At 40.6% G+C, this 27270-nt stretch overlaps 3 protein-coding genes across 5 annotated transcripts in view; 1 reads left to right on the top strand and 2 right to left on the bottom strand.

Moving 5' to 3' along the window:
- Positions 1-21086, bottom strand: part of zbtb22a (zinc finger and BTB domain containing 22a) — a 46837-nt gene extending 25751 nt beyond the window's left edge. The window contains exons 1-2 of one of the 2 annotated variants that reach the window (XM_061882752.1): positions 16588-21086; positions 528-685 (exon numbers count right to left, since the gene is read on the bottom strand). The gene's annotated coding sequence lies outside the window, so the exon portion shown is untranslated. Of the gene's footprint in view, positions 1-527; positions 1063-16587 lie in introns of those variants that run through there. The other variant, XM_061882753.1, reaches the window with a different exon arrangement.
- scn1bb (sodium channel, voltage-gated, type I, beta b) lies at positions 476-21233 on the top strand. The gene is made up of 6 exons (XM_061882758.1): positions 476-1368; positions 5461-5627; positions 11321-11555; positions 16612-16753; positions 19329-19403; positions 20728-21233. Exons 1-5 carry the CDS (start codon positions 1320-1322, stop codon positions 19396-19398), a joined length of 663 nt encoding a protein of 220 aa, XP_061738742.1. The 5' UTR covers positions 476-1319; the 3' UTR covers positions 19399-19403; positions 20728-21233.
- A 5-nt stretch (positions 21234-21238) lies between these two features.
- Positions 21239-27270, bottom strand: part of naxe (NAD(P)HX epimerase) — a 20557-nt gene continuing 14525 nt past the window's right edge. For both annotated transcript variants that reach the window (XM_061882755.1, XM_061882756.1), the window contains exons 6-7: positions 25895-26042; positions 21239-21514 (exon numbers count right to left, since the gene is read on the bottom strand). In XM_061882755.1, the coding sequence (XP_061738739.1) occupies positions 21315-21514; positions 25895-26042 (348 nt within the window). In that variant the 3' untranslated portion in view covers positions 21239-21314. The remainder of the gene's footprint in view (positions 21515-25894; positions 26043-27270) is intronic.

The raw sequence follows: 27270 nt of genomic DNA, 5'->3' as shown, positions 1-27270 counted from the left end.
TATAATTTGAACGTTATTTTTAACACTGATTACCAGCGGAATTATTCATTACTTATCGTGTTAAGCAATGTCAGCTCAGATTTATCTGAGAGCCAGATGCAGTCATCAAAAGAGCCACAGGTTCCCTACCTCTGTTTTAGAGAATGCAGTGCACAACTGCACACAACACCTGTAAATATACTCCTCTCCTCTTAACCACGCCCCCCGCCCCCCACCTCCCGAAATCGGAGGTCTCAAGGTTGGCAAGTGTGGTTTTATCGTTCATAGAAAATTGTAAAGTGTCATACTGTTTTTAGCATTCAATCAGACATTATTGTGAGTTTTTTTAAATTAATTTCCCTAAAAATAGACTATTTTTTTTTCTCTAAATGTGGCCCCCGAGTCAGGCTCGGTGTTAAGTGCAGGAGTTGGAGCCCCGCCCACCGGTGCTTTCTTAAAGGGACAGTACACCGCAAAACTGCGTTTTTTTTTTTTTTTTAAACTAATTGCCTCCTTTCTTGTGGACGTGCAGAGTGGATTATACTCACCACGTTGATGCATCAGGCGTTCGGAATACAGCCGGGCGAACAAGACGACGAGTGGCGGCGTGAAAACGCCGGAAGTGCCCGCCGAGCACACCGGGCCAGTTTCTTTTACCGCAGTGCATCCGCAGCATCCTCATCTCCACTGTGGCGCAGCAACGTCGCTGGAAAACAAGCACAGCACCGATCTTTTCTTCATTTTGTATTTATTTATCGTCCTTGGATTTGATGGCTTTGGACGCGCGACAACAAAGATGTTTTCCTACGAGCAGGGGCGTCGTTAGATAGATGACATCTTCCCAAAAAGAGGACATATTAGAGGAAGGCCGCTAACATTCAGCACAGTAAAGCGGGATTGGGGATTAAATATTCCTATTCAGATTTGCGCTAAATAGCAGCGGAAGTAGCCATTTTAATGAAACTTGCATGAATATTTTGGAGCACACTTCTGGGATTTGTGTTCCCTGCAAGCATCTTTAATGGCGTCCCCTGGGCATCCTTCATTAAAGGAGAACGTCATCTAATCTCCGGGGACTACATGCGGGGAAGACTGTGAGTCATCACTCCACCTGGAATAATGGACAAAAAGTCTCCCGTCAATTAAAAGTCCGCAGCAATAATTAACTGTTAGCTGGAGCCAAAGAAAGGAAAGCAGGTTATTTTGCACTTGACAATGCATGCTGGTTGATTTATTTATGACTGTAGTCTGCACTTAAGTAGTGTTCTTAAGATAAAAGCATCAATAATAATCAATAAGTAGATCATAAGAAGCTTTTGCGTGGCCCATCGTCCAAAAACATGACGCCAAGCCACAGCCTGCTCCTTTTCCTCTCCTGCACATTGTTCGGTAAGTTTGTTTCTCCATCTTTACAACGTGTCTTTTATTGAGATAAATTTTTTTTTTGGACACTGAATTTATGTAACTGAACTTTTGCATTTTAATTTTGTGAATGGATTTTTTTTTCACAAGAAATTATGTTGACAAATTAATGTGTGTTTAAAAATTCAGTAAGGGGGAAAAAAATTAGCGTGTGAAAATGCAGTGCGGAAGTATTTACTTCAAAACAAGAGCCACTTCCGGTAAATTAGGCAATCAATCATGTCTCTGAACCAGCCAATGAGGTGTCACAATCAATCAATCAATCAATGTTTATTTATATAGCCCCAAATCACAAATGTCTCAAAGGACTGCACAAATCATTACGACTACAACATCCTCGGAAGAACCCACAAAAGGGCAAGGAAAACTCACACCCAGTGGGCAGGGAGAATTCACATCCAGTGGGACGCCAGTGACAATGCTGACTATGAGAAACCTTGGAGAGGACCTCAGATGTGGGCAACCCCCCCCCCGGGGACCGAAAGCAATGGATGTCGAGCGGGTCTAACATGATACTGTGAAAGTTCAATCCATAGTGGCTCCAAGACAGCAGTGAGAGTCCCGTCCACAGGAAACCATCTCAAGCGGATCAGCAGCGTAGAGATGTCCCCAACCGATACAGGCGAGCGGTCCATCCTGGGTCCCGACGAGCGGTCCATCCTGGGTCTCGACTCTGGACAGTCAGTACTTCATCCATGGTCATCGGACCGGACCCCCTCCACAAGGGAGGGGGGGACATAGGAGAAAGAAAAGAAGCGGCAGATCAACTGGTCTAAAAAGGAGGTCTATTTAAAGGCTAGAGTATACAGATGAGTTTTAAGATGAGACTTAAATGCTTCTACTGAGGTAGCATCTCCAACTGTTACCGGGAGGGCATTCCAGAGTACTGGAGCCCGAACGGAAAACGCTCTATAGCCCGCAGACTTTTTTTGAGCTCTAGGAATCACATGTGATTTGTCTCTTTGTAAAACCTGTATCACGTGACTGCACACCTGACACCTCATTGGCTGGTTCAGAGATTAAATGGCCAGCATAATTTCATGTAAAAAAAAAAAAAAAAAAAGAGCTGCGATGAGTTGGCGACTTGTCCAGGGTGTACGCCGCCTTCCACCCGAATGCAACTGAGATAGGCTCCAGCGACCCCCCGCAAGCCCAAAAGGGACAAGCAGTAGAAAAATGGATGGATGGAAAAATCTCAATTCACAAATTTAAAACATACTGAATTTAAATTACATAAATTCAGTATCAATTTTAGAGTATTTATACAATGAAGGTATTTAATTGCATTAGTTTTACATCAAATTATGCTGATAATTTTATTTAAAAAAACATTGTAAGCAAAATGTGTTTTAAAAAAATCAGTTTGTCAAAATGCAGTGTTTTAAAATTCAGGGTAAAAAAAAAAATTCCAGTGCGGAAGTATTTACTTCAAAACAAGAGCCACTTCCGGTGAATTAGTCAAATCAAGCTGGTCTCTGAACCAGCCAATGAGGTGTCAAGTGTGCAGTCACGTGACACGGGTCTTACAAAGAGACAAGTCAAACTTGACACCTCATTGGCTGGTTCACAGACATGATTGAGTGTCTAATTCACCGGAAGTGGCTCTTGTTTTGAAGTAAATACTTCCGCACTGGAATTTTTTTTTAGCCTGAATTTTAAAACACTATATTTTGACAAACTTATTTTTTTAAACTCACTTTTTTTTATTCAACATAATTTGATATCAAACAAATGCAAATACGTACCTTCAGTGTATAAGGACTTTAAAATTGACACTGAATTTATGTCACTGAAATGTTTGTTTTAATTTTGTGAACGGATTTTTTTACATGAAATTATGCTGACAATTTAATCAAATAACAATTTCTGAGCAAAATGTGTCTTAAATTCAGGGGGGGGACGGGACTTAGCTCTTGAAAATTCAGTGCAGAAATATTTGTTGCTTCATAACAAGAGCCACTTCCGGTGAATTAGACAATCAATCATGTCTGTGAACCAGCCAATGAGGTGCCACTTTGACTTGTCTCTTTCTAAGACCCGTGTCACGTGACTGTACACCTGACACCTCATTGGCTGGTTCAGAGACATGATTGGTTGTCTAATTTACCTGGAGTGGGTTTTGTTTTGAAGTGCATACTTCTGCACTGGATTTTTTTTATCCTGTATTTTAAAACACTGTAATTTGACAAACTGATTTTTTTCAAACACATTTTGCCTACAATTTTTTTTATTGAATAAAATTGTCAACATAATTTGATGTAAAACTAAGGCAATTACATACCTTCAGTGTATAAGGACTCTAAAATTGACACTGAATTTATGTCACTGAAATGTTTGTGTTTTAATTTTGTGAACTGATTTTGTTACATGAATTTATGCTGACAATTAAATAATTTGTGAGCGACTTGTGTTTAACAATTCAGTTTGGGGAAAAAATGTAGTGTGTGAAAATTCCGTGCAAATATTCGTTGCTTCAAAACAAGACTCATTTCTGTGAACCAGCCAATGAGGTGTCACGTGACTGCACACCTGACACCTCATTGGCTGGTTCAGAGACAAGATTGATAGACTAATTTACCAGAAGTGGGTCTTGTTTTCAAGTAAATACTTCCGCACTTAATTTTTTTACACTGACTTTTTTTAATTTTAAACACAGATTAACAGATTGGCACACACAGAAACCCCTTTGGTGCCTTCACAAGTGACCAGAAATCCCCCCAAATCCTTAACTTTAACAACCATATTGCTACAATAATAAACATTTAAAAAAGTAAAACCCACTTACATTAACACATCGGCACACACTCAAAAAACCCTTTGGTGCCTTCACAAGTGATCAGAAACCCCCCCAAATCCTTAACTTTAACTACCATATTGCTACAATAATAAACATTTTAAAAAGTAAAATCCACTTACATTAACACAACGGCACACACACATAAGTCCCTTTGGTGCCCTCACAAGTGACCAGAAATCCCCTAAATCCTTAACTTTAACAACCATATTGCTTCAATAATCAACATTTTAAAAAGTCCAAAGACATGCACCTGGAGATAAGTTGATTGGCAACAATAAATGGTGCCTAGTGTGTGAATGTGAGTGTGAATGTTGTCTGTCTATCTGTGTTGGCCCTGTGATGAGGTGGCGACTTGTCCAGGGTGTACCCCTCCTTCCGCCCATGTATCCCATCCATCCATTTTCAACCGCTTATTCCCTTTTGGGGTTGCGGGGGGCGCTGGCGCCTTTCTCAGCTGCAATCGGGCGGAAGGCGGGGAACACCCTGGACAAGTCGCCACCACAGATTGACAGACAACATTCACACTCACATTCAAACACTAGGGACCATTTAGTGTTGCCAATCAACCTATCCCCAGGTGCATGTCTTTGGAAGTGGGAGGGGCCTATCCCCAGGTGCATGTCTTTGGAAGTGGTAGGAAGCCGGAGTACCCGGAGAGAACCCACGCATTCACGGGGAGAACATGCAAACTCCACACAGAAAGATCCCGAGCCTGGATTTGAACCCAGGACTGCAGGAACTTCGTACTGCGAGGCAGACGCACTAACCCCTCTTCCACCGTGAAGCCCTCGGCCCATGTAATAAATAAATAAATGGGTTGTACTTGTATAGCGCTTTTCTACCTTCAAGATACTCAAAGCGCTTTAATACTACTTCCACATTCACACACTGACGGAGGGAGCTGCCATGCAAGGCGCTAACCAGCACCTATCAGGAGCAAGGGTGAAGTGTCTTGCTCGGACGTGACGAGGTTCTACTAGGTGGGGATTGAACCAGGGACACTCGGGTTGCGCACGGCCACTCATCCACTGTGCCACGCCATCCTGAGATAGGCTCCAGCAACCCCGAACGGGACGAGCGGTAGAAAATGGATGGATTTTGCTCACAATAACATAAAACAAAACACAAAACTGTTAACATAATTTGATGTGAAACAAATGCAACTACATGACTTCAGTGTCAAAATAAAATATTTTGTGACAAAGAGCCAAACTATCATGCCAGCATGGCCGTACTACAAGTATGTTGTGATATGCTGACAGTGCACCAGTGCCAGGGGGCGTGTGCAGAGGTGGACTCGGACACAGAGGCGGTGGCGGGCCGGGGCTTCAAACTGGGCTGCATCTCCTGCAAGAGGAGGAGTGAAGTCAAAGCCGCCGCCACGGTGGAATGGTACTTCCAGGCCGACGGGGAGGTTGACTTTGTGCAGGTGAGCCCGCTTTTTTATTTGCGTGCAGTCAGAAAGATGATACAGGGCCTCGGTGCCAGGTCGTTGAGTCCATAACTCTTCTTGACACAAGGCCGTGTTGACCTTGTGTGTGCACTCTTCTATTTGATGTTTGATTGCATGCTGGGAAAACACACCCTCACTGCACACTTTATGAACTATAATCCAGTCTGATCAAGGTTGGAGACTGACTGCAGTGCATTCATTACCAAAACATACAAAACCCAAAAGTAGTGAAGTTGGCACGTTGTGTAAATACAAACAGAATACAATGATTTGCAAATCCTTTTCAACTTATCTTCAATTGAATAGACTGCAAAGACAAGATATTTATGTTCCCACTGAGAAGCTTAGTAATTAAAAAAATAATCATTAAGTTGGCACAGAAGCATTTTTTACCAGTGTGTTACATGGCCTTTCCTTTTAACAACACTCTTTTCAAGTGGAATTCTTTCCCATTCTTGCTTGATGTACAGTTTAAGTTGTTCAACAGTCCGGGGTCTCCATTGTGGTATTTTAGGCTTCATAATGCACCACACATTTTCAATGAGACACAGTTCTGGACTACAGGCAGGCCAGTCTAGTACCCACACTCTTACTACGAAGCCACGCTGTTGTAACACGTGGCTTGGCATTGTCTTGCTGAAATAAGCAGGGGCGTCCATGATGACGTTGCTTGGATGGCAACATAAGTTGCTCCAAAACCTGTATGTACCTTTCAGCATTAATGGTGCCTTCACAGATGTGTAAGTTACCCATGTCTTGGGCACTAATACACCCCCATACCATCACAGATGTGTAAGTTACCCATGTCTTGGGCACTAATACACCCCCATACCATCACAGATGTGTAAGTTACCCATGTCTTGGGCACTAATACACCCCCATACCATCACAGATGTGTAAGTTACCCATGTCTTGGGCACTAATACACCCCCATACCATCACAGATGTGTAAGTTACCCATGCCTTGGGCACTAATACACCCCCATACCATCACAGATGTGTAAGTTACCCATGCCTTGGGCACTAATACACCCCCATACCATCACAGATGTGTAAGTTACCCATGTCTTGGGCACTAATACACCCCCATACCATCACAGATGTGTAAGTTACCCATACCATCACAGATGTGTAAGTTACCCATGTCTTGGGCACTAATACACCCCCATACCATCACAGATGTGTAAGTTACCCATGCCTTGGGCACTAATACACCCCCATAACATCACAGATGTGTAAGTTACCCATGCCTTGGGCACTAATACACCCCCATACCATCACAGATGTGTAAGTTACCCATGCCTTGGGCACTAATACACCCCCATACCATCACAGATGTGTAAGTTACCCATGTCTTGGGCACTAATACACCCCCATACCATCACAGATGTGTATGTTACCCATGTCTTGGGCACTAATACACCCCCATACCATCACAGATGTGTAAGTTACCCATGTCTTGGGCACTAATACACCCCCATACCATCACAGATGTGTAAGTTACCCATGTCTTGGGCACTAATACACCCCCATACCATCACAGATGTGTATGTTACCCATGTCTTGGGCACTAATACACCCCCATACCATCACAGATGTGTAAGTTACCCATGCCTTGGGCACTAATACACCCCCATACCATCACAGATGTGTAAGTTACCCATGCCTTGGGCACTAATACACCCCCATACCATCACAGATGTGTAAGTTACCCATGCCTTGGGCACTAATACACCCCCATACCATCACAGATGTGTAAGTTACCCATGTCTTGTTCACTAATACACCCCCATACCATCACACATGTGTAAGTTACCCATGCCTTGGGCACTAATACACCCCCATACCATCACAGATGTGTAAGTTACCCATGCCTTGGGCACTAATACACCCCCATACCATCACAGATGTGTAAGTTACCCATGCCTTGGGCACTAATACACCCCCATACCATCACACATGCTGGCTTTTACACTTTGCGCCCATATCAATCCGGATGGTTCTTTTCCCCTTTGGTCCGGAGGACACAACATCCACAGTTTCCAAAAACAATTTGAAATGTGGACTCGTCAGACCACAGAACACCTTTCCACTTTGCATCAGTCCATCTTAGATGAGCTCGGGCCCAGCAAAGCCGGCAGCATTTCTGGGTGTTGTTGATAAATGGCTTTGACTTTGCATAGTAGAGTTTTAACTTGTACTTAAAGATGTAGCGACAAACTGTAGTTACTGACAGTGGTTTTCTAAAGTGTTCCTGAGCCCATGTGGTGATATCCTTCACACACCGATGTCTGTTTTTGATGCAGTACCGCCGGATTTTTCCAGATTCTCTGAACCGTTTGATGATATTACGGACCGTGGATGGTGAAATCCCTAAATTCCTTGCGACAGCTGGTTGAGAAATGTTGTTCTTGAACTGTTCGACAATTTGCTGACGCATTTGTTGACAAAGTGGTGACCCTCGCCCCATCCTTGTTTGTGAATGACTGAGCCTTTCATGGAAGCTGCTTTTATACCCAATCATGGGTATAAAATTAGCCTGTTCACCTGTGGGATGTTCCAAATAAGTGTTTGATGAGCATTCCTCAACTTTATCAGTCTTTCTTGCCACTTGTGGCAGCTTTTTTGAAACATGTTGCAGGCATCAAATTCCAAATGAGCTGATATTTGCAAAAAATAACTTTGTTGTCCAGTTCCAACGTTAAGTATCTTGTCTTTGCAGTCTATTCAATTGAATATAAGTTGAAAAGGATTTGCAAATCATTGTATTCTGTTTTTATTTACTATTTACACAACGTTACAACTTCACTGCTTTTGGGGTTTGTAGAAACTGACAATATTCAAGGTACCACATTGTAGCTAAATGCATGTTGGAAATAAAGTAATACTATAACCTGCATGCCGAGAGTTCAGCCCTTGCTTCCGTTCCGGCAAGGGCTGGAACATAGATCCTCCAAAGGAGAGTCGGGCGTGCTAGGCAGGGCTGTAAGTCAGTGGTTTTCAACCTTTTTTGAGCCGAGGCACATTTTAATTCATTGCAAACCACCAGCAGAAATCATTAAAAAATGAAACTACTAGACAATAAAAAGTTGTTGTCGCAATTGTTGGATATGAATTTAAAGCATAAGCAAGCATGCATGACTATAGCTCTTGTCTCAAAGTAGGTGTACTGTCACCACCTGTCACATCACACCCTGATTTATTAGGACTTTTTTGGTTGTGCTTCCATGCTAGTGTTTTACTTCTTGTCTTGCGCTCCTATTTTGGTGGCTTTTCCTGTTTTTTAATATTTTCCTGTTGCAGTTTTATGTCTTCCTTTTGAGCGCTATTCCCCGCACTTGCTTTGTTTTAGCAATCAAGAATATTTAAGTTGTTGCTATCTTTTTTTCTGTGGACATTGTTGATTGTCATGTCATGTACGGATGTACTTTGTGGACGCCATCTCTGCTCCAAACGCTGTAAGTCTTTGCAGTCGTCCAGCCTTCTTTTTTTGTTTACTTTGTAGCCAATTCAGTTTTAGTTTAGTTCTGCATAGGCCATACTTGCCAACCCTCCCGACTTTCCCGGGAGACTCCCGAATTTCAGTACCCCTCTCGAAAATCTCCCGGGGCAACCATTCTCCCGAATTTCTCCCGATTTCCACCCGGACAACAATATAGGGGGCGTGCCCTTAAAAGGCACTGGCTTAGCGTGCCGGCCTAATCACTTATTATCTACGGCTTTTCACACACACAAATGAATGCAATGCATACTTGTTCAACAGCCATACAGGTCACACTGAGGGTGGCCGTATAAACAACTATAACACTGTTACAAATATGCGCCACACCAAACAAGAATGACAAACACATTTCGGGGGAACCTCTGCACCGTAACACAACTAAAAACACAACAGAACAAATACCCAGAACCCCTTGCAGACCTAACTCTTCCGAGATGCTACAATATACGGAGGTCTCAAGGTTGGCAAGTATGGCATAGCCTTCCCAAAGCTTCAATGCCTTTTCTTAGGGGCACTCACCTTTTGTTTACTTTTGGTTTAAGCATTAGATACCTTTTTACCTGCACACTGCCTCCCGCTGTCATCTGCATATTGTGATCACGACAAACCTTCTTCATCTCACACAGCAAGTTCCCGACATCTACAAAGCCATTAGCTACCAGTTTCCAGCTACCGATAGTGAGGAGTATTACACGGTTACTCTGCCCAGCTCTAGACAGTCCCGACACTCAACATTATTTGCGGGTTATAATTACTGGTTTGCAAAAAACATTTTTAACCCAAATAGGTGAAATTACATAATCTCCCACGGCAAACAACTGCTTGAAAAACACTGCATTACATAATCAGAATTTTTGACAATATCGGTATACTTTTGACATTATTTAAACATTCACTAGACTGTGTATGACAGTTATTTAAAAGTAATACAATGTATTTATTTCTACTAGTTTCCCTAAAATACACATTGAGGCTATAAAAAATGTTTTAGTTCAGGGGTAGGGAACCTATGGCTCTAGAGCCAGATGTGGCTCTTTTGATGACTGCATCTGGCTCTCAGATAAATCAATCAATCAATCAATCAATGTTTACTTATATAGCCCTAAATCACTAGTGTCTCAAAGGGCTGCACAAACCACCACGACATCCTCGGTAGGCCCACATAAGGGCAAGGAAAATTCACACCCAGTGGGACGTCGGTGACAATAATGACTATGAAATCTTAGCTGACATTGCTTAACACAATTATTTTGAATAATTCCGCTGGAATTCACAGTGCTAAAGATAATTTTCAAAATATAAAACATTTTCATGCATTTAAATCCATCCATCCGTTTTCTACCGCACCTGTACAAGAAGTTGCATTTATGGTAAGAAGTATTTTATGTCCCGATAGGGGGGTCGTTCTCCCAGGAAGGCAGACGGACTACTCGGGACATGGCATTTAGGTAAAAACATGATTTAATTTAAACTAAAAAAAAATACAAACAAAAATGTCTCACAGTGGAGGCACAACTTGGGCCAAGGAACAAAGCTAACGCATAAACAGACTAAGAACATTAATTTAAACAAAACTTACTCGGCATGGCATGAAGCACGAAACTATGGCAAGGCATGAAACAAGTCAGCACAGGGCGACTGACTGGCAAAGACAAGCTTAAATACTGCCTCTGATTAGTGCTCGGGAAGCAGGTGAGCGGGCATTTTGTCCACCAGAGACAGGTGGACAAGATGAGTAACCAAGGAAACCAGACAAGGGAGTGGAAAAAAACAGGAACTTAAAGAGTCCAAAGGACAAACAGCACATGGCCAAACAAAAACATGATCAACAGACATGACATTTTATTTATTATTGGTTAGCTTCAGAATAACAATGTTATTAAAAAGAATAAGATACTTATTATACTCTAAAAATGTTGGTCTTACTTAAAAATGCACACATTTAGTTGTATTCAGTGTTAAAAAATACGATATGGCTCTCACGGAAATACATTTTGAAATATTTGGCTATCATGTCTCTCTCAGCCAAAAAGGTTCCCGACCCCTGTGTTAGTTGATTAATCGAACAAACTAATGGACTGATTACTGAATTAGTAAAACAAGAACCCCCACTGATTAGCGGTTCCAAACAGTTTTTCATGCGTGTGCCACACATGAATGTCACCAGATCTACACCTACGAGGATGGAGCCCCCACTGAAAGTGAGCACTTCAAGGGCCGCCTGGATTGGAACGGAACCAAGAGGAGCAGAGACATCCAGGACGCGTCGATATATCTGCTCAACGTCACCTTCAACGACTCGGGCACCTACCACTGCTTCTTCAACCGCATCCTCAGCTTCGACAACTACGAGTACACCACCACCATCAGCAAACTGGTGCGCCTCACTGTGGTGGCCAAAGGTATGACGCAATCCACTGTGTGCTTTTTAACCCTTCTGAGACGCATTGTCCTCTAAAGTGGACATTTGCATCTGGTGTCCAATGATTAGGACGTTAGTTCCCAGGAGTATCAGGCTCCGCTTTATAGGACTTCATGATATAGTTTTACAAACCCTGTTTCCATATGAGTTGGGAAATTATGTTAGATGTAAATATAAACAGAATACAATGATTTGCAAATCCTTTTCAAGCCATGTTCAGTTGAATATGCTACAAAGACAACATATTTGATGTTCAAACTCATAAACTTTATTTATTGTGCAAATAATAATTAACTTAGAATTTCATGGCTGCAACACATGCCAAAGTAGTTGGGAAAGGGCATGTTCACCACTGTGTTACATCACCTTTTCTTTTAACAACACTCAATAAACGTTTGGGAACTGAGGAAACTAATTGTTGAAGCTTTGAAAGTGTTTCCCATTCTTGTTTTATGTAGAGCTACAGTCCTTCAACAGTCCGGGATCTCCACTGTCCTATTTTACGCTTCATAATGCGCCACACACATTAGAGTCAATCAATCAATCAATCAATGTTTATTTATATAGCCCCAAATCACAAATGTCTCAAAGGACTGCACAAATCATTACGACTACAACATCCTCGGAAGAACCCACAAAAGGGCAAGGAAAACTCACACCCAGTGGGCAGGGAGAATTCACACCCAGTGGGACGCCAGTGACAATGCTGACTATGAGAAACCTTGGAGAGGACCTCAGATGTGGGCAACCCCCCCCCTCTAGGGGACCGAAAGCAATGGATGTCGAGCGGGTCTAACATGATACAGGCGGATCGGTGCGGCGTCTTCAGTAATGTGGACGTTGCACCGATCCGTTGTGGTGAAGAAGGAGCTGAGCCAGAAGGCAAAGCTCTCAATTTACCAGTCGATCTACGTTCCCATCCTCACCTATGGTCATGAGCTTTGGGTTATGACCAAAAGGATAAGATCACGGGTACAAGCGGCCCAAATGAGTTTGGTTCTCTCCCTTAGAGATAGGGTGAGAAGCTCTGTCATCCGGGAGGAACTCAAAGTAAAGCCGCTGCTCCTCCACATGGAGAGGAGCCAGATGAGGTGGTTCGGGCATCTGGTCAGGATGCCACCCGAACGCCTCCCTAGGGAGGTGTTTAGGGCACGTCCAACCGGTAGGAGGCCACGGGGAAGACCCAGGACACGTTGGGAAGACTATGTCTCCCGGCTGGCCTGGGAACGCCTTGGGATCCCCCGGGAAGAGCTAGACGAAGTGGCTGGGGAGAGGGAAGTCTGGGCTTCCCTGCTTAGGCTGCTGCCCCCGCGACCCGACCTCGGATAAGCGGAAGATTATGGATGGATGGATGGACATTTTCCATGGGAGACAGTTCTGGACTGCAGGTGGCCCAGGAAAGTACCCGCACTCTTTTTTTACGAAGCCACGCTGTTGTAACACGTGCTGAATGTGGCTTGGCATTGTCTCGCTGAAATAAGCAGGGGCGTCCATGAAAAAGACGGCGCTTAGATGGCAGCATATGTTGTTCCAAAACCTGTATGTACCTTTCAGCTTTTAGCCTGCACACCTGTGGGATGTTCCAAATAAGTGTTTGATGAGCATTCCTCAACTTTATCAGAATTTATTGCCACCTTTCCCAACTTCTTTGTCACGTGTTGCTGGCATCAAATTCTAAAGTTAATGATTATTTGAAAAAAAAATAAAGTTTGAGTTTGAACATGAAATATGTTGTCTTTGTAGCATATTCAACTGAATATGGCTTGAAAAGGATTTGCAAATCATTGTATTCTGTTTATATTTACATCTAACACTATTTCCCAACTCATATGGAAACGGGGTTTGTACTATTGCAGTGTTCAGTGTCTTATTAGTCGCTGAGTTTGCCTGGAAAACTGGACAATGCGATTTACTCGCAAAACAAAAACGAATTGTAAGGAGAAAAAGTGTTGCTAAAGTGGAGGTTGCACTTCCAGAAAGTTATTAGAGAACATGAAGTCAGCATCGCCGCGGAATCGCTGACAGTGTTTTTATGGCCTTTTTAAAGCGCATCACAAAGTGCAAAGTTACCACCGGTCTTCATGCAAATGGAGTTAATTATTTAAAGGATCTCTGCAGGTTTCCACATGTCAAATTAAACTTTTCTTTTTTAAGAGTGTCTTGAAAAGGATTTAAGACCATTTCACAAAAAAATACAAGGACAAAGTAAAATCAGATGTCCGGATTGTATTTTAAGTATATGATTTCATTCACATTGGAAAACTAAATGGTTAAACTAACTAAATACACCAGGAGCTTCTCTAGTGGAAACTAATTGAAAAAAATATTAGTAAACACTAAAAGCCAATTTTCTGATTTGTCATAGAAGTGTTTTCTTGCAAAAGGTGCATTTTGCTTCTTATCAAATATCACAGTGGTTCTCAACCTTTTTTCAGTGATGTACACCCTGTCAACATTTATTTAATTCAAGTACCCCCGAATCAGAGCAAAGCATTTTTGGTTGAAAAAAAAGAGATAAAGAAGTAAAATACAGCACTATGTCATCAGTTTCTGATTTATTAAATTGTATAACAGTGCAAAATATTGCTCATTTGTAGTGGTCTTTCTTCAACTATTTGGAAAAAAAGATATAAAAATAAGCAAAAACTTGTTGAAAAATAAACAAGTGATTCAATTGTAAATAAAGATTTCTAATCATCAACTTAAAGTGTCCTCTTTGGGGATTGTAATAGAGATCCATGAACTTCATTCTAAATATTTCTTCACAAAAAAATAAATCTTTAACATCAATATTTATGGAACATGTCCACAAAAAATCTAGCTGTCAACACTGAATATTGCATTGTTGTATTTCTTTTCACACTTTATGAACTTACATTCATATTTTGTTGAAGTATTATTCAATAATTATATTCATAAAGGATTTTGAATTGTTGCTATTTTTAGATTTTTTAAAAAAAAAATCTCCCGTACCCCTTGGCATACCTTCAAGTACCCCCATTTGAGAACCACTGAGCAGGTATTGGCGCCACTTAACCCACATAATTGAATTGTATTCATATTTATATAGCACTTTTCTCTAGTGACTCAAAGCGCTTTTACATAGTGGAAGCCAATATCTAAATTACATTTAAAGCAGTGTGGGTGGCACTGGGAGCAGGTGGGTAAAGTGTCTTGCCCAAGGACACGACGACAGTGACAAGGATGGTGCAAGTGGGAATCGAACCTGGAACCCTCAAGTTGCTGGCACGGCCACTCTACCAACTGAGCTGTGCCGCCCTAACACTTCTTTGTTATCTTTATCTTTGTAAAGTTGTGCAAGTGTTTCGGCATCTTTTGACGCGGACTTATCCTTGATTTTGACCTTGACATGATCATTCCAGTCACTTTCCTCCTCCATGGCTGCACATCTGGGTTCTAAACAAGGGTTGCATAGTGCAGGGGTCACCAACCTTTTTGAAACCAAGAGCTACTTCTTGGGTACTGATTAATGCCAAGGGCTACCAGTTTGATACACACTTAAATAAATTGCCAGAAATAGCCAATTTGCTCAACTCTATGTTATTATTAATAATTAATGATATTTATCTTTGTGGAAACACTGATCATCTTAATGATTTCTCACAATATATAATTTTGATGACATGTTTTAAATAGGTTAAAATCCAATCTGCACTTTGTTAGAATATATAACAAATTGGACCAAGCTATATTTCTAACAAAGACAAATCGTTATTTCTTCTAGATTTTCCAGAACAACATTTTAAAAAGAAATTCTAAAGACTTTGAAATAAGATTTAAATTTGATTCTACAGATCTTTTAGATTTGCTAGAATAATTGTTTTGAATTTTAAAAATAAGTTTGAAGAAATATTTCACAAATATTCTCTGTCGAAAAAACAGAAGCTAAAATGAAGAATTGAATAAAATTGTATTTATTATTCTTTACAATAAAAAAAATAATTTACTTGAACATTGATTTAAATTGTCAGGAAAGAAGAGGAAGGAATTTAAAAGGTAAAAAGGTATATGTGTTTAAAAATCCTAAAATCATTTTTAAGGTTGTATTTTTTTCTCTAAAATTGTCTGTTATAAGAAGCAAAGTAAAAAAATAAATGAATTTATTTAAACAAGTGAAGACCAAGTCTTTAAAAAATGTTTCTTGTATTTTCAAATTCTATTTGAGTTTTGTCTCTTTTAGAATGAAAAATGTCGAGCAAAGTGAGACCAGCTTGCTAGTAAATAAATTTAAAAAATAGAGGCAGCTCACTGGTAAGTGCTGCTATTTGAGCTATTTTTAGAACAGGCCAGCGGGCGACTCATCTGGTCCTTACGGGCGACCATGTTGGTGACCCCTGGTGAAGTGAATTGTGAAGTGAATTATATTTATATAGCGCTTTTCTCTAGTGACTCAAAGCGCTTTACATAGTGAAACCCAATATCTAAGTTACATTTAAACCAGTGTGGGTGGCACTGGGAGCAGGTGGGTAAAGTGCCTTGCCCAAGGACACAACGGCAGTGACTAGGATGGCGGAAGCGGGAATCGAACCTGCAACCCTCAAGTTGCTGGCACGGCCACTCTACCAACCGAGCTATGCCGCCCCTGGTGTAGTGGGTAGAGCGGCAGTGCCGGAAACCTGAGGGTTGCAGGTTCGCTTCCCACCTATTGACATCCAAATCGCTGCCGTTGTGTCCTTGGGCAGGACACTTCACCCTTTGCCCCCGGTGCCACTCACACTGGTGAATGAATGATGAATGAATGATAGGCAGCCTCGCTTCCGTCAGTCCCCGCCTTCCGCCTGAATGCAGCTGAGATAGGCTCTAGCGTTCCCCCCACCCGACCCCAAAAGGGACAAGCGGTAGAAAATGGATGGATGTTATTATTAGCAATAAGAGTTGTATAAATGACTGGAAACTCATGACATAATGTCCTTCACAAGTGTATGTAAACTTTTGACCACGACTGTAGCCTTCACTTTTCAAGCCTTTTGTCCATCGTTGTGTGACGTCACCTGTTTGTGTCTCCCGGCCCACAGCCACCAGGGGCACGGCGTCCATTGCGTCCGAAGTCATGATGTACGTGTCCATCATCGGCCTGCAGGTGTGGCTCCTCATCGAGATGATATACTGCTACAGAAAAATATCAGCGGCCGGGGAAGAAGCGTTAAGAGAAGCCGCGTACGTACAGCACATTGCAGCACAAATTGTCACATCTGTTGTTGCACGGCTACAAAATCTGTAAATACAAGCGTAAAAATAAGTATATCCTGGCAAAAGGACAAAACAAATATATTTGGATTTGAAGAATACGCCAGAAAATTATTGTGTGGGAAAATGTACTTGATCAAAGTCAGGATGTGCCGATTGATCTGCCCCTTATCAGTATCGGACAATTTTCTTAAACGCCGCCCCCTCGGGCTAACACTTGTTATTTTTTTGTCCCCCCCGATATTTAAGTGTGGAGCCACTCCACCTCACAAATAATAAGCACCTCCAGTATGACGAATAAACTGCCTTTTTTTTTTTTTTAAGTACACCACAAAAAGTCAGTGTTCAAAAACAAGAAAAAAAATTAGGGGCATTTTATTTGAACTAAGCAAAATGATCTGCCAATAGAACAAGAAAATTAGCTAACCTCAATGAAACCCAAAATACCTTAAAATAAGTATATTCTCACTAATAACAAGTGCACTTTTCTTGGTTGCAGAAAAATAGATCTTTTTGCTCAATATGTTGAAAAATATTCTTTGATATAAGTGGGGAATTGTGTTAGATGTAAATATAAACGGAATGCAATGATTAGCAAAAAATTCTCAACCCATATTCAATTAAATGCACTACAAAGACAACATATTTGATGTTCAAACTCATAAACTTTATTTTTTTTTGCTAATAATAATTAACTTAGAATTTCATGGCTGCCACACGTGCCAAAGTAGTTGGGAAAGGGCATGTTCACCACTGTGTTACATCACCTTTTCTTTTAACAACACTCAATAAACGTTTGGGAACTGAGGAAACTAATTGTTGAAGCTTTGAAAGTGGAATTCTTTCCCATTCTTGTTTTATGTAGAGCTTCAGTCCTTCAACAGTCCGGGGTCTCCGCTGTCGTAGTTTACGCTTCATAATGCAGCACACATTTTCCATGGGAGACAGGTCTGGACTGCAAAGTACCCGCACTCTATTTTTACGAAGCCACGCTGTTGTAACACGTGCTGAATGTGGCTTGGCATTGTCTTGCTGAAATAAACAGGGGCGTCCATGAAAAAGACGGCGCTTAGATGGCAGCATATGTTGTCCCAAAACCTGTATGTACCTTTCAGCATTAATGGTGCCTTCACAGATGTGTAAGTTACCCATGCCTTGGCCACTAATGCACCCCCATACCATCACACATGCTGGCTTTTACACTTTGCGTCGATAACAGTCTGGATGGTTCACTTCCCCTTTGGTCCGGATGACACGATGTCGAATATTTCCAAAAATAATTTGAAATGTGGACTCGTCAGACCACAGAACACTTTTCCACTTTGCATCAGTCCATCTTAGATGATCTCGGGCCCAGGGAAGCCAGTGGCGTTTCTGGATGTTGTTGATAAATGCCTTTCGCTTTGCATAGTAAAGCTTACAGATGTAGCAACAAACTGTATTTAGTGACAGTGGTTTTCTGAAGTGTTGCTGAGCCCACGTGGTGATATCCTTTAGAGATTGATGTCGGTTTTTCATACAGTGCCGTCTGAGGGATGGAAGGTCACGGTCATTCAATGTTGGTTTCCGGCCATGCCGCTTACGTGGAGTGATTTCTCCAGATTCTCTGAACCTTTTGATGATATTATGGAGCGTAGATGTTGAAATCCCTCCATTTCTTGCAATGTCACTTTGAGAAAGGTTGTTCTTAAACTGTTTGACTATTTGCTCACACAGTTGTGGACAAAGGGGTGTACCTCGCCCCATCCTTTCTTGTGAAAGACTGAGCATTTTTTGGGAAGCTGTTTTTATACCCAATCATGGCACCCACCTGTTCCCAATTAGCCTGCACACCTGTGGGATGTTCCAAATAAGTGTTTGATGAGCCTTCCTCAACTTTATCAGTATTTATTGCCACCTTTCCCAACTTCTTTGTCACGTGTTGCTGGCATCAAATTCTAAAGTTAATGATTGTTTGCAAAAACAAAATGTTTGAGTTTGAACATCAAATATGTTGTCTTTGTAGCATATTCAACTGAATATGGCTTGAAAAGGATTTGCAAATCATTGTATTCTGTTTATATTTACATCTAACACAATTTCCCCAACTCATATGGAAACGGGGTTTGTATGTGTAGAAACTCTGCGAACATTTCCTTGGACACAGGAGGACTTTGAGGGCAAAAACCAAAGGATTTAAATGAGTAGTAGATAAGTCGTTTTTGTTCAGGTATTGTGCACTATTGACTTTTATTTTTCCCCCACAATTGTATGTAATAAAAGAACGAGTAAGTAGTTTAAATATTGTGTTGATATTGTAAATCGCCACAAGCACTCGGCGTAAATATATTGAAAAATGTACATGTGATCAGTCAATGAGTATCAGAACAGGCAACATAAAAGTCTGATCGGAACATTCCTAGATCAAACCTTTATCCAGATCTGCACCACAATTATTTGGGGATTTTATTGGGAGAATAGTTTTCCTTCTAAACTAACATGTGATGCAAATATTACTTCCTTTGGTGGTCTATTAATGGTATTTTATTTGTTTTCTCCCTTCCAGGAATGCGGAATATTTAGCAATTGCCTCGGAAAGTAAAGATAACTGTGCAGGGGTTCAGGTTGGAGAATAGCCAAGGTATGTATCTGGACATATACACCCCGCTTCAAACTGTGGATTATTTTGAGGATGGCTGTTTAACCATATTTGTATTGACTTTTTTTCTGGTCCTAAATTAAGCATTTTCAAGAATAAAAATGGATAAATAAACAAAAATACCCCCAGTATTATTGGTAAGGAGAGACCAAACCAATCAGAGCACGCTATTTGGCATTGTGGCCACTGATTGGCTCAGCCTCAGACAGCATTACTATATTGGATTAGAAGTAAAGGTCTTTAAAGAGGTTAATTTAGTGTCTACAGGGCTTTCATAATATTAAAATATATTCAGAAGATAATGAAAAGAGTTTTTTATGCTCTACCTTTGAAAATATTTCATTTATAATTAATGAATTGTACTTCCGGAACCAATTAACATCAATAAACGAGGGACAACTGTTTACTTACAGCATGTCACGCTATAGTTTGCATTTCATGTCAGAAATATGTGATGTGAAAAAGGATTTAAATATTAATTTATATTAAAAAAATCCTACCTAAAATCTACAGTTATATTCAATGATTTTAAATGGTATCACCCTGTTTAATGTGTTGTTTTGAAACAAAAAGTTAAGGTAATTTTTAATAATCAAACAGGAAATTGCTTTCAAATTGCATTTATTAACAAACATATTACATCAATTTAATTTTGTTTATCTTTGGCCTCTGCAGGTAATTAAAAACTGCATTGACTTACCCTAATATTATCATAATTATTGTATTTATTGAATTATAGAATGTATAGGTTGTCATATTTAGTTTGGAAATAATTACAAACAACTAAATTGAATTGACAGCTTGTGTTCCGATTTGTTAAAATCAGAAAAAAAACTATTAGAACTATTGCATCTCTTAAAAGTTATAATGAATTGGATTGTAATATTTTACTTAGTTAATAAATAACTCAAAAACATATTGTGAAGTGAATTGAATTGTATTTATATAGCGCTTTTTCTCTAGTGACTCAAAGCGCTTTACATAGTGAAACCCAATATCTAAGTTACATTTAAAGCAGTGTGGGTGGCACTGGGAGCAGGTGGGTAAAGTGTCTTGCCCAAGGACACAACGGCAGTGACTAGGATGGCGGAAGCGGGGATCGAACCTGCAACCCTCAAGTTGCTGACACGGCCACTCTACTAACCGAGCCTTTGTTCAAACTTTCTTTAATAACGGAAAAAGCAACTCTGTTTTTTTTCTTTTTTGCACCTATTCTTTAAATGTTTTCATAATAACGTTATTCGAATTCCAGTGTTTTTTGCAAATAATGTCATAAAATCTAATAGAAATATGTTTCTATTACCAGGCTTCCAACTGGGACTGAAAAGATACGTCCCGCTAACTGCATGACAACAACTTTGTAGGGGGGGTGGTAGAACAGACATCACCTTCATCCTAAGTCTTCTGTTGTATCTTCCCTTTACCCCATGAAGACCTCAAATGCACACGAAGCACAGCGAGAGAGAAGAGACAGCATGGTACCAGCACTGTAAATATTTTGCTGCGCACAAAAGCAAAGCATGTACTGACTGCAATAGAGTGAAGACCCCATAATGCATTAATGAGCCACATTGTCACAAGCATACACTCTACTCATAAAGTATTATCTCCACATACTGGACATTTATGAGATATACCGTTTGTGAATGGAAGCTTTCTACTAACTGGCCACAAGCCCAATGTATGATAAACACCCAATATGTTATTCATGAACTACAATGTGGTGAACTATGTTGGATTGTCTTTCCAATTAAACTGCTGGGGCAATAAGTGAAACATTCAATGTGCTAATAAAAAAAAGGAGAAAACTCATGAAGTGTGTTGTAGTGCATGTTCTTAAAGTCTTACGCACAACAGGGAATAACTTGGACGGCACAAACCTCTCTGCAAATGTTACAATTTTAACACACAGTCCGTGCCAGGGTACTGGGGGAGGTGGAGCTGGTACTTCCTCTCCAGGCCGGGCGGCACAAAGCGTCCACCCAGGAAGTGATGGCGTCCTTTGAACAAAGTGGCTGAGTGTTTGGGAGCGGTCAGAGAGATGAGCGTGTCGGGCTGGAGCCCGTCGACGCTTCCTTGCTCGACATCCCAACCTTGAAAGAAACAGAAGGAAATGCTCGGATCACAAATTGGGACAACCATCCACCTTCTTCCGCTTCTCCGAGGTCGGGTCGCGGGGGCAGCAGCCTAAGCAGGGTACCCAGACTTCCCTCTCCCCAGCCACTTGGTCCAGCTCTTCCCGGGGGATCCCGAGGTGTTCTCAGGCCAGCCGGGAGACATAGTCTTACCAACGTGTTCTGGGTCTTCCCCGTGGCCTCCTACTGGTCGGACGTGCCCATAACACCTCCCTAGGGAGGAGTTCGGGTGGCATCCTGACCAGATGCCCGAACCACCTCATCTGGCTCCTCTCCATGTGGAGGAGCAGCAGCTTTACTTTGAGTTCCTCCCGGATGGCAGAGCTTCTCACCCTATCTCTAAGGGAGAGACCCAAACTCATTTGGGCCGCTTGTACCCGTGATCTTGTCCTTTCGCTCATGACCCAAAGCTCATGACCATAGGTGAGGATGGGAACGTAGATCGACCGGTAAATCGAGAGCTTTGCCTTCCGGCTCAGCTCCTTCTTCACCACAACGGATCGATACAACGTCCACATTACTGAAGACACCGCCTGTGGATCTCACCATCCACTCTTCCCTCACTCGTGAACAAGACTCCTAAGTACTTGAACTCCTCCACTTGGGGCAGGGTCTCCTCCCCAACCCGGAGATGGCACTCCACCTTTTTCCGGGCAAGAACCATGGAGGTGCTGATTCTCATTGGGACAGTCATATTTTATTATTTTGTCCATATGGAGCAGGGGTGTCCACTAAAGCAGGCATGGACAATTATTTTGACTCGGGGCCACATTTAGAGGAAAAAATGTGTCTGGGGGCCGGTATATCTATATTTAGGGACACTAATACAAAACTTCACAATAATGTCTGATTGAATGCTAAAAATCGTTATGACGGACCGCCTTAAAAAACTTAATGGAATTTTACATTTTTCTATAAAGGATAAAACCCCTTTTTTGCTTGACGTATTTTACAATCAAGTGAAACGCAACAAACAGTGAAATATGAACTCGAAGGGTACAAAATAAACCCACCTACGGATTCGATTCTCGATTCAAAGAGATTGTTACAACATTTGGTTTGGTATAAAAATAATAAGAAAACCTTTTTTTAAAAAATGACAAAAGCTGGTATTGGCTGCTGCCGTGTGACATATTCAGTAGAGGACAAAAGTTTGGACACACCTCATTCAATGTGTTTTATTTATTTTCATGACTATTTACATTGTACACACATAACTCTACAGCCAATCCACTTTATTTGTGCAGCACATTTAAACAACAGAAATATTTCCAAAGTGCTGCACAGCAATATTAAAACACACTTTGCTCCACCAATGACTGAATAAAAAATAAAAATAAATAAATATAAAACCACTATAAAAATAAATATGATTAAAAACGATTTTAAAAGGGTAAAACCAATTAAAACAATAAATAGAAATCAACATTTTAAAACCACAGAGGACCACACAACTCACGTAGTATTAAAAGCCAAAGAATAAACGTGGGTCTTAACACCAGACTTAAACACTCCACTGTGGGAGAGAACTGTCTCCCCTGATTTTAAGTCTGGTCTTGGGCACCACAAGCTGGAATTGGCTCTCGGACCTCAGAGCGCGCACAGGAATGTAAATTTGGATGAGGTCCGAGATATAATGAGGTGCCAGTCCATGTAAAGATTTAAAAAGCAAACAGCAATGATTCAAAATCAATTGGTAACCCCAATTCTCAAGAATTGGGGTTACCATATTTCCTTGAATTGCCGCCGGGTATATAGTATGCACCTGCCTAGAATTACTGCCGGGTCAAACTGGTTTCGCAAAAATAATTAGCGCATGCTTAGCATTAACGCCGGGTCAAACTCGTTTCGCAAAATAATTAGCCTATGCCTAGAATTTCCGCCGGGTCAAACTCGTCACGTCACGAGTGACACTTCATCTGTCATAATTTTCAAAATGGAGGAGGCTGATTTCAATCATTTGAAATTGCATAAAGGGAAGAAGATTAAGAGCTATTCAGTAGGATTTAAGGTCCAAGCTATTGAATATGCTAAAAAGAACAGTGAGCAGCTATGTTTTATTAATATACCGTAGCTGCGTGTGTCAAATATGAGTCATTAAATGACTCCCGCCTCCTGGTGGTAGAGGGCGCTAGTGATCCTTCTTGCGACTACTCGGCTGCAAAGAAGTGACAACAAGCAGCGATCTTTTATTTTTTTCCTCTCGCTTGCACTTTTAACATGGAGGATTACATATCTAAAATAAAAAGTTTTCTAAACTGGACTTTCAATGGAAGCAGGAGGTAATAAAGGAAGATCTCCATCGAGACAGAGAGACTTTTAAAACTGAAGAAAGATAAGGAAGACTTCTATAAACAAGTTATCGATGCTTTTGATCAGAAGGAGCTGCGCATGGACTTCATTTATAAGTAAAGGTGAGACCATAATAACGTTTTTTTTATTAAATGTGCTTTCCATGATGGTATCCTTACATCACACTCAAATTTCTGAGCGCAGACCTAAATTTACCGCATGCCTTTGATAAGTGCCGGAGTGAGAAGAGGTTTTAAAATAATTAGCGCATGCTTGCCTTTACCACATGCCTTTGGTAAATCCCGGAGTGAGAAGAGGTTTTAAAATAATTAGCGCCCTGGCAGCAATTCAAGAAAATACGGTAAATGCTGGCATTTCCTGGCCTCTGTTAAAAGTCCTGCTGCCACGTTCTGGACTAACTGCAACCGGGAGAGAGCTTTTCTGCAAATGCCAGCATAAAGTGCTTTGCAGTAGTCCAGGCCACTTGAAATAAAAGCATGCACGATAAAAACGGTTTTACCTTTGCTGAAAGACGAGGACGATAAAAACACGATTTTAAAATGCCATTGACTTGCTTGTCAAGTTTGAAATCGCTTTCTATAGGGACTCTAAGGCTGGTGACTTTGGGACGCACATGTGTTCATTCATGTTGTTGATGTCTTCAGTGACTATCTACAATGGAAATAGTCATGAAAATAAAGAAAATGCATTGAATGAGAAACTGTGTCCAATGTTTTGGCCGGTACTCTACATCAACACAATTTCCAGATCAACACTGCATGAAAAAAATAGTCAACAACAGGAGACAATGTCCGCAGGAACCTACCACATAGTGAAGGACATACACTATTTGATTTCCTATTATGCAGCTCATTTTTGTTTGACACTTATTGAAATATCTTGTGTGACATCATGCACAAAAGTGCACTTTATTTGTTTTAAACTATTGTAGTGGCGTTCTGTACAAAAAGTGCACTTTAATTGAGTGTTGTTTTGATATGTCATCTTAGTGACATCATGCACAAAAGTGCACTTTATTTGTTTTAAACTATTGTAGTGGCGTTCTGTACAAAAAGTGCACTTTAATTTAGTGTTGTTTTGATATGTCATCTTAGTGACATCATGCACAAAAGTGCACTTTATTTGTTTTAAACTATTGTAGTGGCGTTCTGTACATAAAGTGCACTTTAATTTAGTGTTGTTTTGATATGTCATCTTAGTGACATCATGCACAAAAGTGCACTTTATTTGTTTTAAACTATTGTAGTGGCGTTCTGTACATAAAGTGCACTTTAATTTAGTGTTGTTTTGATATGTCATCTTAGTGACATCATGCACTAAAGTGCACTAATAGCTTGTTTTAAAATGTCTCTGACAATCTTGCACTTTCTGTTTTGAAATGACATGAATGTTTGTGCCACTGTGCCAATAACTGTTTCATAAATACACTTTTGCTCAATTGACTTAGTTGTGATTTCCCTCTCTGCATGAAAGTTTAAAAGTAGCATATATGAATGCAGTATGAAGAAGAATGTTTGAATGTAGACACATAGAATCATCATACTGCTGTCATTATATGCATCAAGTGTTCATTCAAGGCTAAGGCAAAATATGGAGATATATATGGTGTATCGTGACATGGCCTAAAAATATTGAAATATTAATAAAAGGCCATATCGCCCAGCCCTAATGTCAATATTTAATGTTGTGGTGCTCTGCGCCGGAAAAGAAGGGCAACATACAGGAGGGGTTTGACATGTATGACCGATGCTAACCTGTTATAGATAATAATAATATTTGGATGGATTTGCATACATTTGGCATTCATTTTTACATTAACAGTGCTAATAGCAAACTAATGTAGGCCAACATATGCCAAGACATCTGAAGAAAACATTGACAACATTGCTTTGTATAGGATATGAGAAAGGACAATATCTAATGATACATCTTATTAATAATGTTCCCCCCCCCCAAAAAAGGGACAGCAGGCCACAATTACAAAAAAAACATCCATAATTCTTTGGTGAAAGTGTGTGGACCAACCTGAGGGGATGTCGATGCTGGCAATGGGGGCGGTGGTCTTCTTCAGGACATCTATGATGGAACCAAAAGGCTCTCTCACAGCCCCCTTGAAGCTGAAGCCAAAGATGGCGTCAATCACAAAGTTGAAAGCCTCATCAATCACTCGGGCCTGAAAAGACAATCAAATATTCCAGATCTGTCGTCAATACAGCAGTTATTATAAACATGAGCAAACATTGACTGGTGAACTTTTACTGTACTCATACACTTGCGGGCAGCACAAACACAACATTTAATGTCTTCTTTTATTGACAAAAGGGATGGACCGGCTGAATAAAAGAGAGATAAAAACACCAAGATTTTGACTTTATGCTCATATTTTTAACAGTGAAGCCCCGTGATGTAAAAACCTTGATAGAAGAAACATTTATGAATTCAGATATTATACACCAAACTGGTACTAGTACTTTTCAATATTACTTATTCACACATACAAATGCTTATTTATGGGACAAGATGCTAATTAGTGTTACTATCGTTGTTAAATAGTTAGAATTTACGAATGACCAATATGTTACATTAGTGTTTGTCAACTTTTTTTGAGCCAACGCACATTTTTTGCGTTGGAAAAATCCGGAAGCACACCATCACCAGAAGGCATTAAAAAACGAAACTCAGTTGACAGTAAAAAGTCGCAATTGTTGGATATGACTTTAAATCACAACCAAGCATGCATGACTATAGCTCTTGTCTCAAAGTAGGTGTACTGTCACCACCTGTCACATCACGCCCTGATTTATTTGGACTTTTTTGCTGTTTTCCTGTGTTTAGTTCTTGTCTTGTGCTCCTATTTTGGTGGCTTTTTCTCTTTTTTTGGTATTTTCCTGTAGCAGTTTCATGTCTTCCTTTGAGCGATATTTCCTGCATCTACTTTGTTTTAGCAATCAAGACTATTTCAGTTGTTTTTAGCTTTTTTGGGGGGGACATTGTTGATTTGCTCCACAGTAAGTCTTTGCTGTCGTCCAGCATTCTGTTTTTGTTTAATTCGTAGCCAGTTCAGTTTTAGTTTCATTCTGCATAGCCTTCCCTAAACTTCAATGCCTTTTCTTAGGGGCACTCAGCTTTTGTTTATTTTTGGTTTAAGCATTAGACACCATTTAACCTGCACCCTGCCTCCCGCTGTTTCCGACATCTACAAAGCAATTAGCTACCTGCTGCCACCTACTGATATGGAAGAGTATTACACGGTTACTCTGCCCAGTTCTAGACAGCACCGACACTCAACTACAACACATCATTTGCAGACTATAATTACTGGTTTGCAAAAAATATTTTTAACCCAAATAATCTCCCACAGCACACATGACTCTATCTCACGGCACAATAGTGTGCCGCGG

The sequence above is a fragment of the Nerophis ophidion genome, linkage group LG21 (genome assembly GCF_033978795.1).
Source record: "Nerophis ophidion isolate RoL-2023_Sa linkage group LG21, RoL_Noph_v1.0, whole genome shotgun sequence".
NCBI lineage: Eukaryota > Metazoa > Chordata > Actinopteri > Syngnathiformes > Syngnathidae > Nerophis > Nerophis ophidion.
Note: the sequence above shows the minus strand (reverse complement) of the source record. Positions and strands in the feature narration are given on the sequence as shown.